This window comes from Emys orbicularis, chromosome 13 (assembly GCF_028017835.1).
Source record: "Emys orbicularis isolate rEmyOrb1 chromosome 13, rEmyOrb1.hap1, whole genome shotgun sequence".
Taxonomy (NCBI): Eukaryota; Metazoa; Chordata; order Testudines; family Emydidae; genus Emys; species Emys orbicularis.
In genome coordinates this window covers 12113765-12132676 of record NC_088695.1, presented here as the reverse complement: position 1 = coordinate 12132676, position 18912 = coordinate 12113765, and the positions used below count along the sequence as shown (strand labels likewise).

At 44.5% G+C, this 18912-nt stretch overlaps 1 protein-coding gene across 1 annotated transcript; it reads right to left on the bottom strand.

The window, feature by feature from the left end:
* Positions 1-16004: 16004 nt before the first annotated feature.
* LOC135887939 (olfactory receptor 14I1-like) lies at positions 16005-16940 on the bottom strand. Its single transcript, XM_065415740.1, has one exon. It carries the CDS (start codon positions 16938-16940, stop codon positions 16005-16007), a length of 936 nt encoding a protein of 311 aa, XP_065271812.1.
* Positions 16941-18912: the final 1972 nt, after the last annotated feature.

Below are 18912 nucleotides of genomic sequence, written 5' to 3'. Positions count from 1 at the left end.
CACGGTGATGGGGGTTGAGTGCAGAGGGTAAGGGTCATGGTTTTCAGGGCTGGGTGGTGAAGATACTGGTGTTGGAGGCAGTGGGTGGCGTGAAGAACACGGAAGTTGGGGGAAGTGGGTTGGAGGTGACAGTGGGGCACAACGGAAAGAGTTTTGGGACAAGGGCTGTAGGGGGGGATGGTGTTTGCATTTGCGGTACTGCTCCTCTTTCTCCATGGATACCAGCTCCTGGATAGCATCTGCTTGGCGCTCCAGGATGCTTATGAGCCGATCCGTGCTTTGCTGCCGGTGCTCCGTGCATTGCCGCCGATGCACAGCGTTTTCCTGGCAGATCCTGCTTTCTCTCTCCCTCCAGTTCTGTGCTTTCTCATTCTCTTTAATAGATTGCCGCATCACTTCTTGCAGCATGTCTTCTTCGCTTTTTCGCGGTCTCTTCCTGAGTCTTTGCAGTCTCTGAGCAGGCGATAAGAGGGACGGCTGAGGTCTCAAGGTTGATGCAGCTGTATAGGCAAAATGCAACATTTAACAGAGGCAGCATTGTTTATACCAGACAGAGTAATGATTCCCACTGCACTTAAGGAGTAGAAAACACACAGGGTCTACACAATAGCATAATTTTCCCATCCGAAACAGCAAACATATCCCACGGGATCCTCAAAATGGTGAGTAAGGGGGACTGATTGTTTCAGGGCTGCACTGTCCTCTGGGTTTCTGTGCCTTGGGGAGAGCCAACAGCTTCAGGGAACACCTACACTGAACACTGTCCCAACATTTTCCACAGGAGTTTGTCCTGGACGATATCTCGCTGCTGAGGGTGACCTAGGAAGCAAGGGAGGGTCTTCTACTGCAATGCGACTTCCGCCCTGGCCCATATGCAGCTTGCCTGTGTGCAGCAATGGTCCCCCCACCCCTCGCGGCACAGTGGCGCGGACACGTTAGCTTGGCTGGGACAAGGACCACGGTGGCTCTCCCGATAAACATGCGCAAGCGCATTGCACACATTCTGGATGAGACATTCGAGGAGATTACCAAGGCCGATTACCGCGATGTGATAAATCACATCAATGCACTATTCCGCATCTAGGCATGCATGCCTAACCCTCTTCTCCCAAAGAGCCCGCACCGAAAAAATTCCTTCCCCCCCCCCCCAAAAAAACCGCTTACCGGGAACCTGCTCTTCTGTTTGTCCTCCACCAAGTACCGGCCGCTGCGACTGGGTACCTTCCTCCTGGCTCGAGAAGAGCTCCTGGCTGAATGGCTCCAGGGATTCCGGGGTGTTTCCAGCTGGCCCACCACCATCACTCCCGTTTTCCTCCTCCTCCTCCTCCCCCCCCCCCCACACTGGCTCTGAAGTGTCCATGGTGGTGCTCGGAGTGGAGGTGGGGTTAACCCCAAGTATCGCATCCAGCTCTTTGTAGAATCGGCAGGTCGTGGGGGGAGCACCCGAGCGGCCATTTGCGTCGCAGGTTTTGCGGTAGGCACTCCGCAGCTCTTTCACTTTAATCCTGCACTGCAGGGTATCCCGGTCATGGCCCCTTTCCATCATGTCCTTTGATACCTTCCTGAAGGTATCGTAATTCCTATGGCTGGAGCGCAGCTGGGACTGGATAGCTTCCTCCCCCTAAACACTGATGAGGTCCAGCAACTCACCATTGCTCCATGCTGGGGCTCGCTTGGCGCGTGGAGGCATGGTCACCTGGAAAGATTCACTGATAGCACACCACGCCACGCAGGGCTGAGCAAACAGGAAGGGGATTTTTAAAATTCCCGGGGAATGAAAAGGTTGGGTCACATGGTTGGTTACCTGAGGGTCATCAATATGCCCTCCTCTGACATTTCAATAGGCGTGTGTGGCAGCGTCCTAGCGCCCTTGCATCTGTCTCTAGTTCCTCCCTCTTACATCTGGTTCAGTGATGGCCTTCACCCTTATCGCTTAACACATACATTCCTCATTCACACACAAAACAGAATTAATTTACACAGAACATTTTGAACAGGAGCATCAAATTGTAACACAAAAGAAAAACAATCATTGCATTCTTTTACTTATTTTAAAATGCTAAACCTACAACAAATTAGTGACCCTCAAAGGTCTGTCACTACCTTGAAATCAGTCCAGACAGCTTCTGGCTGCTGTATCTCTACCAATGGCCCATCAGGCCATTCCTTTCTGTTATTCAAAAAGGGTGGCTGGCAGGATATGATCAAATCATACACCAATACATTTAATACGTGCTACATTATTATTCGTTATCCTTCATTCTAAATTATATTAATACAAACATAAAATCCTACTACTACAGAAGGGCTCAGGACCACACACAGAAGGGCCACACCTCAGCAGGGGCTGAAGTCAAAGGACCTGAATCTCCTCTTCCTTAGACCAGGCATACTCCATTGTAATACCATAGACTTACCCTGGGGTGAGTGAGGGGGAAATCAGCCCCACTGAGTCCAATGATTACACCAGGGTGAGTGAGAGGGAAGCAGCCCCATTGACTCCAAAGAAGTTACTTCTAACTTTTCTTAATGTTGGTGTGTTTTGGTGCTGATTTATTGTGCACAGACAGAGATCAAACCAGGGCTCAGATCCTCACAGCAGGGAGCGTTTCCAGTGCTCAAGGGCCACTCACCAGCTCTTTGGAGGAAATAAAGAGACAGTTATTAGCCAAAGGGTCTAGCTCTCAGTTAGGCCTGTCAGCCTTCGAAGTGCTTGGAGTCGCGCCAAATGGATTATGCTGATCACGTGCATGGAGAGAGGATGAGCTGGTTGAAAGCTACCTCTGGCTCACAGGCTGTGAGTCCTTGAAGGGGGAATGTCCAGTAGTGGCTGACAAACCCACATGCCCTCTGGGCACTTTGAGTTCAGATCTAATCCTGAGCCAAAATCTGAACCTCAGAATAAGGAGGCACCTGGCTCTGTCTGAGGGTTTCGAACTGTGGGGAAATGTCACCTGGGCACCGCAGGATATTTAGAAGATAATGAAACAAATTTTGAAATGCAGTTACCTGCTGGGAGGGGAGGATGATGAGGGTGGAAGACCTGGTGGGAATTGCGGGAGTGAGGTTTGGGGGGCAGCGGGGTGAGGGGGGTTATGGGGAAGGGGACGAATAGCCTGGGTGGCTAGGAGATGAGTTGGGGGTCAGAAGATGAGGAGCGGTGGGACACTGGGAAGAGGGGACATGCAGGTGAGTGATGGGGGACTGGGAGAACAGAGGGGTGTGATATCCTGTCTCTTTCAATGTTCAGAGGGCTCTAAGCTCTCTCCCCTCCCCAATGCAAAGCCTCACTTTCCTGTTAGCTTCAGTTTTGCAACGGGAACAATAAAGCGAGCACAGCACCCAGCTGTGTTTCCATCAGCGCTCTCTGCGCCTGTGTGTCTATCTCCTTCTCTGCTTGACCCAGAACTAGAACAATGGGCAGGGCACCCAACAGCCCCACATTCATCTCCCTTGTGTGTGCTAGTATCAGGGGGCTCTCGATGCATCTATGTGTGTCTGATACCCCTCCCTCTCCAGCTTTTGTGATCTTGGGGGCTTTCTCCTTGCCTTGTGGCAGGAGGAGGAATTGAGCCTGTCTCCCTAATCACCCCTCCCAATGTGTGCCAGGGTCTCCGGAAGCGCCGTCCATCAGGGTGTGAAGCTGAGAAGAGGCAAAGGGGGACATGAACCCACAACACACTGAACAGTCTGCTGGCACATGGGTGACTGATATGAGTGGAGCAGTTCACACCTCTCCGAGCGATTGTTTCAGGCTCTATCATCTCCTGCAGGTGTTTCTCACTCCGCTGAGAATAGCTCATTAAGATGAACAGGTCACTTTAAATATCTCTGAGCCTGTATTGCTGCAGATGGCTGTGTCCAGCTTTGTGCTGCACTTACTGAGAGATTTGGGGGTGTGGGGTCGATGTGAGGGGAACCCAGATTGGCCAAGCAGTGCACAGAATACAGCTCCTTTCCAGAAAAATGTGATGATTCTTAAAGGAGCCTTTTACTTCACTCATCATCCATATCCATGGCGACCTACAGCCGCCACAATGACCACTAACTCTGACCAACAAGTTTTCTTTCTGTTAAGAAACTAGGAAATAAAATGGCAAAAAACTTAATTACCACAGAGTTAAGGTTTCCCAGTGACAGCTCGTGCCTGTCCAGAAGGTCAAGTTCAGCTAAACTCACACTTCTAACAAAGAAATGCAGAATTGAATTAAATGCCCTCATAATTTAGATAGATAGATTCTTATCTAATTCACAGTAGAGTTACTCCACTTGCTTCAGTGAACTTAGTCTGCCTTATTGCTACTGTGAACACAACATTTTTGCATAAAAAGCTTGCACATCACATTCCCATGGAGACAATAATGTCATCAGTTGATTATATCTGTAAAGAAGCACAGAATAAAAACATGGTCATGGGAGAAATCTGGCAATTTTATTCTTTTTGAATAACTTCCCCTCAGTCAGTTTCCTCAGAGCACCCTTGATCTCCTTGTTCCTCATGCTGTAGATGGCTGGATTAATCACCGGAGGTATCACGGAATAAAAACAGCCACCATGACATCCAGACCTGATGTTGAGCTGGAGGTGGGTTTCAGGTAGGTAAAGGTGGCAGTGCAAACTAATGAGGAGACCACAGTGAGGTTAAGGAGGCAAGTGGAGAAGGCTTTATGCCGGCCCTGCTCAGAGGGGATTCTCAGCATTGTTTTGAAGATCTGAACATATGACACAATTATAAAAGCAAAGCATCTTAAGCCTAAGAATAAGAGAAAAGAAGTAATAACAACTTCACCATAGTACGAGTCAGAGCAGGTGATCTTGGGCAGCTGGGGGATTTTACAGAAAAACTGATCCACCTTGTTGCCGCCACAAAAAGGTAATGCAAATATGTTCCCAGTCTGCATAGTAGAAACAGGAATTCCACTGATTCAGGCACTAGCTGCCATTTGGACACAAGCTCCCCTGCTCATTATAGTCTCATAGTGCAGTGGTTGGCAGATGGCGACGTAGCGGTCATACGCCATGATGGTGAGAAAAGCTAAGTCAACTGCAGCAAAGAAAATGAAGAGAAAGAATTGGGCAACGCACCCAGAATAAGAAATAGACCTGGTGTTCAATACGGAGTTGGCCATGGACTTGGGGACAGTGATGGAGATGGATCCGAGGTCTAGTATGGACAAATTCATCAGGAAGAAGTACATGGGGATGTGAAGATGGTGGTCAAGCAGTACAAGGATGATAACAAGGAGATTTCCCATCAGGGCTGCCAGGTAAATCCCTAGAAACACCACAGAGTGTAAAATCTGCAGCTCCCGAACCTCAGAGAATCCCAGGAGAAAGAACTCGGTCACAGTGGTTCGGTTGGACATTTTCTTTGTCAGTAATCATGGACTGTCTGTAGAAGAAAGGCAATGGTCAGGCTAGAGTCCTCCTACGTCCTCACCTCTGACAATCACACCACTAGTGAAGAGCATTGTCACACTAGTGTAAATTGCCACAGTTCCCTTAGAGTCCATGGATGGCATCCGTTTCCTCCATCTGAGGAGCTAGTCCAAGATGAGGCTTGATAAAACACAGTGCAAATATGAAACAAGTTACAACCCAAACCCAACAATCTTAGGAATGATGGTTATCGTATTGCAACAATGGAGAGCTAGTTTAGAAAAGAAGAGTAAGACTACACCTACGCTACGAGCCAGGGGAGTGATTCCCAGATCACATACACTACTTGCAATAGCTCGATGATGGCTAGCACAAGTCTGAGAAGTAATATAGCCATGGCAGAAGGGGAAACTGTGCTGAATACATAGCCCCAGGGTTCAGGTGGGTTTATACTCAGCATGGCTATTGCAGGTACACTGCTATTTATGCTCACCAAGCTAGCACACGAGTACATGTATGCAAGCTGGTGAATCACAGCCCTAACTTGCTGAGTGGATGTAGCCTAAAAGAGTTTGGGTAATTTAACCCAGCATAATGCTGTCTGAGAGGGGTTATGATCACTCTCTCTAAATACAACGAGGGGGTTAACACCAGGGAGGGAGCAGAGCTATTGATGCAAAAGGACAATGTCGGCAGAAGAAGGAATGGGGATAAATTGGCCAGGAGTAAATTCAGCTTGGAAATGAGAAGAAAGTTTGTCCCCATCAGAGGAGGGACGATTTTAATTTAGACGATTTAGATCCCAATAAGATCCGTTGTGGACAAACAACCTAACTGGTGTTAACATGGAGCTGTGTAGGTTTAGGGTGGGGATTATATGACTGGGTTGCCAGTGAGAGCAGGCGATTGGACTCGGTGACCCAGGTCCCTTCCAGTCATTTCTCCTTTGGACAAACAACTTGGACAGGAAACTAAACTTCTAAACCAGCGGCACAGCCTGATTCCCTCTTCCCAAGGAAACATGACATGGACATACCCTGTGCCCCGAGCACTAGCTCGTCTGTGAGGATTCCACACCGAGTTCTGTGCAGAGATGGCCTGCTACCTGCTAACAGATAGATTCATGGCCCCTGATACCTGCTGCACTTGTATCTCTGTGTATAATGGGCTAGGAGCATCCCTCTGCTACTGCTATGGTTTATCGTTTCCCTCTCTACCTTCATGTCTGCGCTGTGCACGTCAGTGGCAATCAGGAGACCTGGGTTATGTTCTTGTCTCTGCCACTGACCTTCTGGATAATCTTGGGCAAGTTGCTTCCCGTTTCTGTGCCTCTGTTTCCTCTCCCCCCTTTCTTGCCTATTCTACTAGGACTATGATCTCGGATAGGGAGGGGCTGTGTTTTACTATGTGTATGTTCTGTGCACCTGTTTACAGCATTGGTGTTCAGCTGGCACCAGTGTGGGACAGAGGATATGGGGCTGGAACAGGAGATCTTGATTCCACCCCCCTTCATTTCCTCTGTGTCCTTGGGCAGGGTTGAGATAGACAGGCTTCAGGTGGCTGGTGCAAAGCTGACTCTGAGTTTACAGGTGTCAGTGTGTATAAAACACAATCTGCAGGCTTTGCTGCTATCCTGTTTTTTTACCTTCCCATATCTATTTCATTGAGACAGAAATAAACACAGTTGCAATAGAAGAAAGAGGTTTGAAATGGCTTTATCATTAAATATAAGAATAATGTTTCCTACCTTCGTTTAAAGCTCAATTTCCAGTTAGGGGCAGTTGGAGGTTTTCTGCCCATTTTTGTTTTTAAAATGGGATTTAAAACTAAACAAAAATGTCCAGGGAAAGTTTCTGCTATACTTGAAACAATTTTTTTTTTAACTGAAAACCTCACATTTTTTTGTTGGCAATGTAACATTTTCACTTAACAATAGTATTTTGCTAAAAACAAAGACATGTTTGGTTGCTAAATCCTGATTTTTTCCCCCTGATTTTGGGTATCTGATGCAAAGTCAAAGCTTTGCATTGTTTTTTTTTCTCTGACTGGCTCTAGCTCTCTGACTTAATTGACAGCTAAAGCCTTAAAGAGTCCAAATGATAATTCACGTTTAGAGTCTTACATTTGCTCTGTATTTTAAATCACGACTATATTTAATTGAAATAGTGAACTTACTGTGCTGGTCACTGTGCATTTTTCCCCAACTTGTGATGCATTTGATCCTCCAGCACCAGGATTCTTTGATCATTATTTCTTTATTTCCATTTCCCTACCACTCTAGTATCTAGTAGCCACAGACACAGCTACGTAAGAGCCCTTTCACCCCTCACTCTGAGAATGAACTGACAGAACTAGACTGAAACCTGTTGCTCTCTGTAGATGAGCTGTGTGTAGCTGACTTTGAGCTTCCTTGACATTAGAGGACTGATGCTGTAGAAGGCTGTCTATCCATGTCTATTTTCTAAGTGCTTACCGGGACTCACACCCTGGGGCCTAAACAGCTCAGAAGCAGAGGCCCAGAGGCAAAATGTCAAGAATTCATGGATTTTCTAGCCAAAAGGGGCCATTATGATCTTCTAGTCTGATATCTGCATAGCACAGGGCTTAGGATCTGCTGCAGAAGCCCAGCTTCTGTCATTTCTGTGGGCCAGGATTACAAAGGGATCTAGGCACCTAAAGATGAAGACAGGCACCCAATAGGATTGATCAAAGCTACTAAGTGATGCAGTGGCATCAATTTAGCAGGTTTCGTGAAGAAGCGCTAAATCAATGAGAGAGCACTTTCCAGTCGTGGTCGGTAATCCACCTCAACGAGAGGCGGAAGCTATCTCGACAGGAGAGTGTCTCCCTTCAATACAACGTAGTGTGGACACGGTGGTAAGTGGATCTAAGCTATGTTGATTTCAGTTATGTTCTCTATGTAACATAAGTAGTGTATCGCGGATCGACTTGGTAGTGTAGACCAGCCCGAAAACAGTTCAGATTCTAATTTCACATTTATGTTCTTAAATATTAATAGCCCAAAATGTGTAACTGAAATAGCAAACTTACTGGTGTTTGTGGAATTTGTCTCCGCTTGTGGTGCAGTTGATTCTCAGGCATCAGAATTGTTTGGACATTATCTATCTATCTATCTGTCTATCTATCATTGTGTTATCCAGCAGCCCTTTGCTGTCCCCTTGCTGGATGTCCTGAGTTGCTGGCTCTCTCCGCAGTTCCTAGCAGACCAGCATCTATTCCACACGTGGGTGCTCCTTGTGCCCCTCCTAGGACAGGCTTGGCTAAGAGGTGATGGACTAAATGGAATCAGGGACTGAAAGCCCCCTTTCCCCCCCCCCCCAGCTATAGAGCTGATCCCAGCTTCTGCAGGCTTCAGACATGGTCACAGCCCAGGATGTTCCTGCTCAGGGGTTAAACAGCTGAATCCAGTCTCCAGGGCTGTGAGCCCAGCTCTGATGTCAGCACAGGAACAAACCATCCTGACAACCTGCCCTACCTGATCCTAACCCACAAAGGTGAAAAAGCATCCACCCTGGATCTCTCATGATGACAGCATCCCTGGAACAACCCTTGGGTAAAAACAAGGCAGGGCAGAGTCTGTAAGGGTACCCCAAGGTGTTTGCAGAAATAAAATATATAGCACAGACATGTGACTTGCAATAGCTAAGAGACCAGTGGCACCAGAGCCTCAGTTGGCCTAGAATAGCCTGTTTCTTCATTAAACGTACACAATTACCTCTGGGAGAACAGAGATATTTTTTTCTCTTGCATTGCACCAACAACTCTTCGGATGCAGCCACCAGAGGTACCTGCTGCTCAGGCTGACCTGGTTGCTTGAAGCAGGTCACTAGGAGGTACCCTGAGGCAAAGACTAAAAACTAAGGGCCAGGTACAAAGCCAGTGGAAATTAATACAGTTCCATTGACTTCACAGTAGTTAGGATTATTTACTCCAACTGGGAATCTGGTCCTGTGATTTGAATGGATATATGCTGGTTTACACCAGCTGGGGATCTGGCCCACCACAGAGTTTCAAATCTATATTCTTTGCATGTGAAAGTGATCTGAAGCTGATTCCAAAGTTCCTAACCTGTCTGCACTTTCTTAGCTCTTTGCCCTCTGGGATTAATTACAAGTGAAACTTTTAATGGTGATGGAGAGATTCATTTCCACTTGGGATCGAACAAGGGGCGGCTCCAGGCACCAGTGCACCAAGCGCGTGCTTGGGGCGGCAAGCCACGGGGGGTGGCCTGCCGGTTGCTGTGAGGGCGGCAGTGAGGCTGCCTTCGGCGGCATGCCTGCGGGAGGTCCACCAGTCCCGCGGTTTCAGAGGCAATTCGGCGGCGGGTACGCCGAAGGCATGGGACCAGCGGACCTCCCGCTGGCATGCCGCTGAAGGCAGCCTGCCTGCCGTGCTTGGGGCGGCAAAATACATAGAGCCGCCCCTGGATAGAACTTTGGAGGAATTCAGTGTTGCTAAGATTTTCTGTATCTTGATCTTCAACTTCTGTGGGATGAACGGCCCAAAATCAATCTTTCTTTCTTTCTTTCTTTCTTTCTTTCTTTCAACATTTACATTGTTTTTCCTCTTACTGCAGACAGCACTAAACTGAAAGGCTCATTGGGCTGCAGATGCAATGCTGCATGTCATTTTAAAAACCCATAATTCATATTAGTTGCCCAGCACGTGTAAATTGGCTGTAGCTCCTTTGGAGTCTGCGTCCATGATGACTACTCTGCAGAGGTGTTAATCACCTACTTCATGTTAATTGTCCACTGCATTTTAATTGGTCTTATACAACATGTGTGATCTCCTTAGTGTAACAATCTGTCCCCTCTTGTATTTAGCTTAGACACTCTGGTTCTCTTCTCCAGACCCAAGGAATAGCTCTGAGAAGTGTGAAAGTTTGCGCCTTCCACCAACAGAAGTTGCTTCAATAAAAGATGTTACCTCACCTACCTTGTCTCTCTCAAAATCTTGACAAGTCTTGCAGGACAGGAAACTCATTTCCCACCCAACTTTACTATTCAAGTATTCTTCTGTGATCTGTGTCTGGTCACCATGTACATGTAGACAACAATAAAATTTAGCTGTCGATCTCAAAGTGATTTATCAAGCAGGGTCGGTATCATCAGTCACATTTTTCAGATTGAACAGAGAGGGGAAATGACTGGCCTGAGGTCACACAGCTGCTCAGAGGAACAGAACTCAGGTGTACTGAGTCCCAGTCCTTTAGTCATGTTGGAACGACTGAGGAAGGATGGTCCATTTATTCGGATGCTAACCTGGAATCTGGGAGACCCAGCTCATTTCCCTGCTTTCCCATAGATTTCCTGTGTGATCTTGGGCACATCACTCTCTGGGCCTCAGTTCCCATCTGTAACATGGTTATAATAGCATGGCCCTGCCTTATAGGGGTGGGGTGAGGATAAATACAGTAAAGAGGTAGGGGTTAAAACAGAGGTGTTTGGAAATATTTGTTCTTTATGAAAATTTTGACTTTTTCTTAAAAAAAAGTCTAAAACTGAACATTTTTGTCTGAAAATTGCCCAAAACCATTAAATTAAATTTTCAGCCAAAATGTTTTTTTTTTTCATATTTCATTTTTTTAAAGAAAAACTGAAAAATTGCAAGCACAGGAGAGGTATCATTTAAAAACTCATAATTTGTTGACCAATAATATCATGGCAAAATGCACGTAGCAGCGTTATATGTGAAGTTATAAACATAAGATTAGCTCATGACTTAAAGTATGTTTTCCAGATAAGCCTGAGGAGTGGACAAACCAGCTCCTCAAAGACAAAGAATAAGCCGACGCCTCAGCCAAGTGTCAACAAGGTTGATGGGCCATTATCTGCTAAGTGGCCATGCTTTGGCAGGAAAGGGGACAGGGGCAAAATTCTACATTTTAGCAAAGAAACAGTAAGGACTTCCCTTCCACATAGACTGCCTGTTGCCTTGCTCCTGGCTGGAAATGCTTCTCAAAAAGGGGACAGGACTATAAAAAGAAAGGTCAGACACCCCAAGACACTGCTCTCTCTCTCTCTCCCTGTCCATAGCATTCACGGCACCTAAGGAAACAAAGGAAGCTGTGGTTGGACTCTGGGGGAGGGATGCTGACTTAAGGGGTTTGGTCAGTCAGACTGCTGGAAGCATGTGATGAGAAAACTTTGCTTTGAATCTAATAAAGTTTGTTAAGTTAGGCAGCATATTATCTTTATTTTTCTTGTATATCCATTTCTGACTTTTATACCTCATTACTGGTACTCACTTCAAATCTATCTCTTTGTAGTTAATAAATTTATTTTATTGTTTTATCTAATCCAGTGTGTTTAAATTGCATAACTATTTAAAATAATAAGATGATATATTATTCTCTTAAAGGAACAACGGATTTAATATATTTGGACTGTCCAGGAAAGGGCTGTGTTAGAGCAGGAGAGCTTGAGAGTGGCGCCACATAGCAGAAAAAATGGTCAATGAGGTTGAGGCCACAATGTTGCAGCCAGGCCACCAAGAGAGTGGGCAAAATCAAGGCCAGGAACCCCCATGTCCATGAGACAGCCACCAGCAAGAGGGAGACATGAGTGCTCTCAATGGTGGCATATTGCAGTGGGTATCTGCACATAGTGGTCAAAGGACATGACAGCAAGGAGGAAAAACTCCATGGAGTCTCCCAGGAAGAGGAAGTAGGCCTGGGCATGGCAGCTAGAGAAGGAAATGGTCTTCCTCTCATTCACCATATTGGTCAATATCTTGGAGATGAGCATGCTGGTGAGCAGGCCCTCCAGGAGGGAGAAGTTGGTGATGAAGGGACATAATGGACTGGTGAGTCTGGAGAAGAAGGCCCAGAGATTCTGGGTTTGAGATTAACTTGTTATTTTACGTTAATACTCCAGACTCCAGAAGGGGAGAATAATTTCAATGCATCAATTGTAGGGCTTTGTTTGACTGAGAAAGGATAGAAACTGGGGAAGTGTCCGAGTCTGACACCCGTTTGGTATTAGCCTTAAATCCTATCCATAATCCTAGCCCATATACAACAGGGACTTAAACATGGCTTTATCTTTAAATCTTCAGTGGGCCTACTCATGTGTTTAATGTTAAGAATGTGCTGAAGCGGCTTGTGGAATCAAGGCCTTTGTATAGAATATTCAAAGGAAGTGAGTTTTGTTCAGTGCAGATCCTTAGCTGATGTAAATTCTCAGATTTCTATTGACTTCAGTAGAGCTAGGACCATGTATACCTGCAGAGGACTGATTCCTTGATTTTTAAGGATCCCAAGTGTGATACTTCCATTTATTCAGAGAAGCGAAAGAGATCACGTTTAAAATGTATCCAATCAAAACTGCTAAAAGTTTAAACAAGTACTTCTGATAAATTGTTTGTAAATGAGCGATGGTGTAAGATATAGTCATAAAAATATTTACTAAATAACATTTAATAAGGACTACTTATAGGACAATCATGCTCTGGACACAGACAATCATTAACAGGAAAAGAAACACAATAATGTTCATAAATTATCTATCTAGCTATCTAGCTAGCTAACATAATTCACAATCAAATAAAAATCCATCTTTATGAGAAAAGGAGGTTGTGTGTTAGGACCGGGAATGGTCCCTAGGGAATGTGAGGGGGATTCCCAAACCTGAGCCATTCTTTTTGGGTGACAGATCTGAGGAACTGTCCCAAATCGAAGAGTCATTAGAGGAGATTTGGGAACAAATTGATAAACTAAACAGTAATAAGTCTCCAGGACCTGATGGTATTCACCCAAGAGTTCTGAAGGCACTCAAATGTGAAATTGCAGGACTTCTAACTGTCATCTGTAACCTATCATTTAAATCAGCTTCTATACCAAATGACTGCAGGATAGCTAATGTAACACCAATTTTTAAAAAGGGCTCCAGAGGTGACCCTGGCAACTACAGGCTGGTAAGCCTCACTTCAGTACCGGGCAAATTGGTTGAAACTATCGTAAAGAACAAAATTGTCAGACACATAGATGAACAAAATTTTTTGGGAAATAGTCAACATGTTTTGTAAAGGGAAACCATGCCTCACCAATCCACTAGAATTATTTGAAGGGGTTAACAAGCATGCAAACAAAGGATATCCAGTGGATATAGTGTATTTTGATTTTCAGAAAGCCTTTGACAAGGTCCCTCACCAAAGGCGCTTAAGCAAAATAAGCAGTCATGGGATAAGAGGGAAGGTTCTCTCATGGATTGGTAACTGGTTAAAAGATAGGAAACAAAGGGTAGGAATAAATGGTCATTTTTCAGAATGGAGAGAGGTAAATAGTGGTGTCCCCAGGGATCTGTACTGAGCCCAGTCCTATTTAACATATTCATAAACAATCTGGAAAAACGGGTAAACAGTGAGGTGGCAACATTTTCAGCTGATACAAAACTACTCAAGATAATTAAGTGGGGGGGGAGGGATAGCTCAGTGGTTTGAGCATTCACCTGCTAAACCCAGGGTTGTGAGTTCAATCCTTGAGGGGGCCACTTGGGGATCTGGGGCAAAATCAGTACTTGGTCCCGCTAGTGAAGGCACGGGGCTAGACTCAATGACCTTTCAAGGTCCCTTCCAGTTCTAGGAGATGGGATATCTCCATTTATTATTTTAAGTCCCTGGCAGACTATGAAGAGCTACAAAAGGATTATCACAAAACTTGGTGACCGGGCAACAAAATGGCAGATGAAATTTAATGCTGATAAATGCGAAGAATTCATTGGGAAACATAATCCTAACTATATATATATACAATGATGGGGTCTAAATTAGCTGTTACCATTCAAGAAAGAGATCTTGGAGTCATTGTGGATAGTTCTCTGAAATCATCCACGCAATGTGCAGCGGCAGTCAAAAAAGTGAAGAGAATGTTGGGAATCATCAAGAAAGGGATAGATAATAAGACAGAAAATATCATATTGCCTCTATATAAATCCATGGTACAACCACACCTTGAATACTGAGTGCAGATGTGGTCACACCATCTCAAAAAAGATATATTGGAATTGGAAAATGTTCAGAAAGGGCAACAAAAATGATTAGGGGTATGGAACAGCTGCCATATGAGGAGAGATTAATAAGACTAGGACTTTTCAGCTTGGAAAAGAGGCGACTAAGGGGAGATATGATAGATGTCTATAAAATCATGAATGATATAGCGAAAGTAAATAAGGAAGTGATATTTACTCCTTCTCATAATACAAGAACATGGGGCCACCAAATGAAATTAATAGGTAGCAGGTTTAAAACAAACACAAGAAAGTATTTTTTCACGCAACGCACTGTCAACCTCTGCCTTTGACTATCATATATGTAGTGTTCACAGCCATGCACAAAGATGGTATTCTAAAACTAATAACTTCTGAAATCCTTTCTCAGCTTGGATGTGAGTAGATCTACACTGGATGGCATATGGAACACCAGATGTGTGCATGTGATGGCACTTTTCCACTTACACCAAGGCTAGAAAAAATGACCCCAGACAAGTAACTTACACTAGTGTTTATATTACTATTGAGTGTAGCCCAGACACTTTGGGCCAGAACATCATCAGTATTATATTGGTGATGTCAGTGGATCTAATCTGCATTGGTGCTGGTCTAGCTGAGTTGGAAAATGTGACCCTTACATCTCTGTCACCCTCACTTTTTCCAGGGTGCTATCAGCCAAATCTGGATCCTTGTGTTTACTGGCCATTGGCCAAATCCTGATCTCTTTGAAGTGAGGGCTAGACCCCAGTGGCTTGAATGGGATCCAATTTTGGCCTCATTATCCCGAGTGAGATTCTCTTTAGGAGACACTGGAAAAAGTTTGTCTTCAGAACAGCATTTCCACCACAGCACCAATGACACAGCTTTCAAATAATCATTTAAGTTAAAATGATAAAAACATGCCTCTCCGAGGCTCTTTGTTCCCCAACACATCATTAATAATACAATAATACCCCAACAGTATTAACATAATCATTTCAGCAGGAGCTCCAGCATGCAGAAACCTCTTTTGCACCCTTTTATCATTGTGGGAAGCAAACCTTCAGCGCGCTCAGAAAAACCCCATCAAAGAGATGACATATGGGCACTCCTGAGAGAGGACAAACATTGAAAAACCTGTCAAACCAAACACTTACTGTGTCCCTGGGCTGTTCCACCTCCAAAACCACCTGGAACAAAGAAACAAATCAAACCACCAACCAACCAGCTAAACAAAAAGAAATTACAAAACAGAGAAACAAACAACAAATGCAATGACATCTGAATCAGATTTATCATCACCCAAAATAAGAAGAGCCATAGACCCCACTAGGGACTTTTGCTATGGCTACTGATATTATCTGCAAGGTGCTCATATAGCATGGTGATGGGTAACAGTCTATAAATACTAGATAGATAGATAGATAGATAGATTCTGATCTTATTTACATTCATGTAAACATATAATAACTCTTTTTTTTCTTCAGTCAATTTTCTCTGGATTTTTACTAGTGTAAATACCCAATTCTGTATAAACAGCATGTTATGTTTTCATGGAGACAATAATATTGTCAGATAATTATATTTATAAAGAAACACAGAATGAAATCATGATCAAAGGATAAATATGGACATTTAATTCTTAATGAATAACCTCCAACCTATCAGTTTCCTCAGTGCACCTTTGAGCTCCTTGTTCCTCATGCTGTAGATGATTGGATTCATCATTGATGGGAACACAGAATAGAGAACAGCCACCAAGAGATTCTGAACTGATGGAGAGCTGGAGATGGGTTTGAGGTATGCAAAAGTGGCAGTACAAAGGAATAAGGAGACCACAATGAGGTGAGGAAGGCAGGTGGAGAAGGCTTTATGCCGGCCCTGCTCAGAGGGGATTCTCACCACTGTGGTGAAGATCTGAACATATGAAACAATTATGAAAACAAAGCAGCTTAAGCCTAAGACTACACTGAAGATGAGAAACCCAACTTCACTGAGGTCTGAGTCAGAGCAGGCAAGCTTGAGGAGCTGGGGGATTTCACAGAAGAACTGATCCACCACGTTGCCTTGACAAAAGGATATTGCAAATGTGTTTCCAGTGTGCACTGCAGAGTAGGGAATAACACTAATCCAGGCACTGGTTGCCATTTGGACACAAGCTCTTCTGTTCATCACTGTCTCATAGTGCAGTGGTTGGCAGATGGCAACATATCGATCATACGCCATGACGGTCAGTATGGCATAATCTGCTGCAGCAAAGAAGGCAAAGAAAAAGACTTGGGCAACACATCCAGAATAAGAAATCGATTTGGTATTCATGAGGGAATTGGCCATGGATTTGGGGATGGTGACAGAGATTGAGCCGAGGTCTAGGATGGACAGATTCATGAGGAAGAAGTACATAGGGGTGTGAAGGTGGCGGTCGAGGGTTATGGCTGTGATGATGAGAAGGTTCCCCAGCAGGGATATCAGGTAAAGCAGTAAAAACACCACAAAGTGTAAAATCTGCAGCTCCCGAACGTCAGAGAATCCCAGGAGAAGGAACTCGGTCACGGCAGTTTGGTTGGACATTTTCTTCCTCAGTACACTGTGTGATGGCTGTGGAGGAAATGAGAAGGACAATGATCAGGATTAGAGTGACAGAGAGAATGGCCCTGTTTCTCCTTACCCTAATATCTCATTATGTGAATGTCAAAGGTACACAGAACTCGTCACTTGCAATGATTATGTATTGCTAGTGCTCCTTGCTTTTGACAATTAATCAGTCATGTTACCACACTAATGTAAATTGGATCAGCTCCTTCAAAGTCAATGAAGCTTTGTCACTTTACCCCATCTGAGGATTTGGCCCAAGGTGTGGTTTGATAAAATGCAGTGTGAAGGATGGAACAAAGCACACTCCAAACCCAACAGTTTTCTCAAAGAAGGTCCCTCTATTGCATCACCAAGCTCAGAGTTTGGTTATGAAATTAATAGATTAAAATGCCAACACAACCTGATTCCCACTTTTCAGAGCAATATGACATGAGCTGCTACTTGCGATGCTGTAGGAGTCTATCTGTAATTTTTCTACCCCAAGCTCTGTGCCTAGACGGCCGGCTGCCTGCTTCCAAACTGATTTATGGCACCAACTCCCAGCTGCACTTCTGCCTGCGTGTAACAATGGACTAGCAGCATCCCTCCATCATCATCATGTTGTATTGTTTACTCTGTGCAGCGTGGTGCAGTTGCTGTCAGGACGCCTGGGCTCTGTTCTTGTCTCTGCCAGTGAACTGCTGTGTGACCTTGGACAAGTCATTACCCCTCTTTCTGCCTCTGTTCCCCACCCCCTTCTCTGCTGTGTCTGCTAGGACTGTAAGGGCTTTTGGAAAGGGGCTGTGGGGCAGATTTTCAAAGGTATTGAGGCACCTAGTGAGATTCTCAAAGCATCTAGGCCCCCAACATCCATTGAAATCAATGAATTGTGAGCTCCTAGGTGCTTCTGAAAATCCCACTATGGGCCGAAATACCTTTGGAAACATAGCCCCGGGTCTTGTTATGTGTAAGTTCTGCACACCCATTTACACCATATATACTCAGCCAGCAGCAGTATGGAGCTAGGCCAGGAGTTCAGGGTTCTACTCCCAGTTAGCTCCCGTATGTCCTTGAACAGGGTCAGGATAGACAGGCTTTGGCAGCTTGGTTCAACTCTAACCCAGGGTTAAAAGGGGCTAGTTTGTACTAAACGCACTCTGTGTGCTATCAACTTTACCAGTTATTCAATTGTTACCTTCTTGCAACTATCCCTTTGAAAGAGAAATCACACAGATGCAATAGAATAAATGGACTTGAAATTAATACTTTACCAGAGAATATTAATGTTCCCCCAACTTATTTAAAGTTTACGGCTGCTTGGAAATTTTTAGCTGTGTCTTTTATAATGGAGATCATTTTTTCAGCTAAACAACAACAAATTTCAGAATCTGTCTGCTTTTCTCAAACATTTTGGGTTTATTGCGTACACAATCTGAACACTCAAAAAACAAACATTTTTGCTGTGATAAAAAAACATCCAGTTTTCAGTAGAAAGTTTTCATTTTCCAAAAATTAAAAAAAAAAATAGATTTTGCGTTTTCAGTGAAAAGTCAACCTTTTCCTGAGAGGCGGAAAAATTCCTATCAGCAGTAGATAATTGATTAAACTGAGAGTAAAGTCTTAACGTGTTCATATTGTAATTCATATTTATCATCTGAATTTCCCCCTGTATGTTGATACCCAAACATATTTAATTGAAATAACAAACTTACTGTGCTGATCTTTGTGGAATCACTCTGTGATTGAACTAGACTCAGACCTGCTGGTCTCTGCAGGCAATCTGTGTGTAGCTGGCTTTGATTTGCACTGGCATTAAAGGACCCATGCTGCAGGAAGGTGATTTATTCATGTCTATTTCCTAAGGGCTAGCAGGACTCACTCCCTGTAGCCCTGCACAGCTCAGCAGCAAAGGCCCAGAGGCAAGTGCATAGATTCCTTGGTGATAAAGCCAAAAGGGTCCTTCTTATCC

What these genes read in the sequence shown, in the direction of transcription:
- LOC135887939 (XM_065415740.1), bottom strand. Translation starts at nt 16,940, where the DNA reads ATGTCCAACCAAACTGCCGTGACCGAGTTCCTTCTCCTGGGATTCTCT.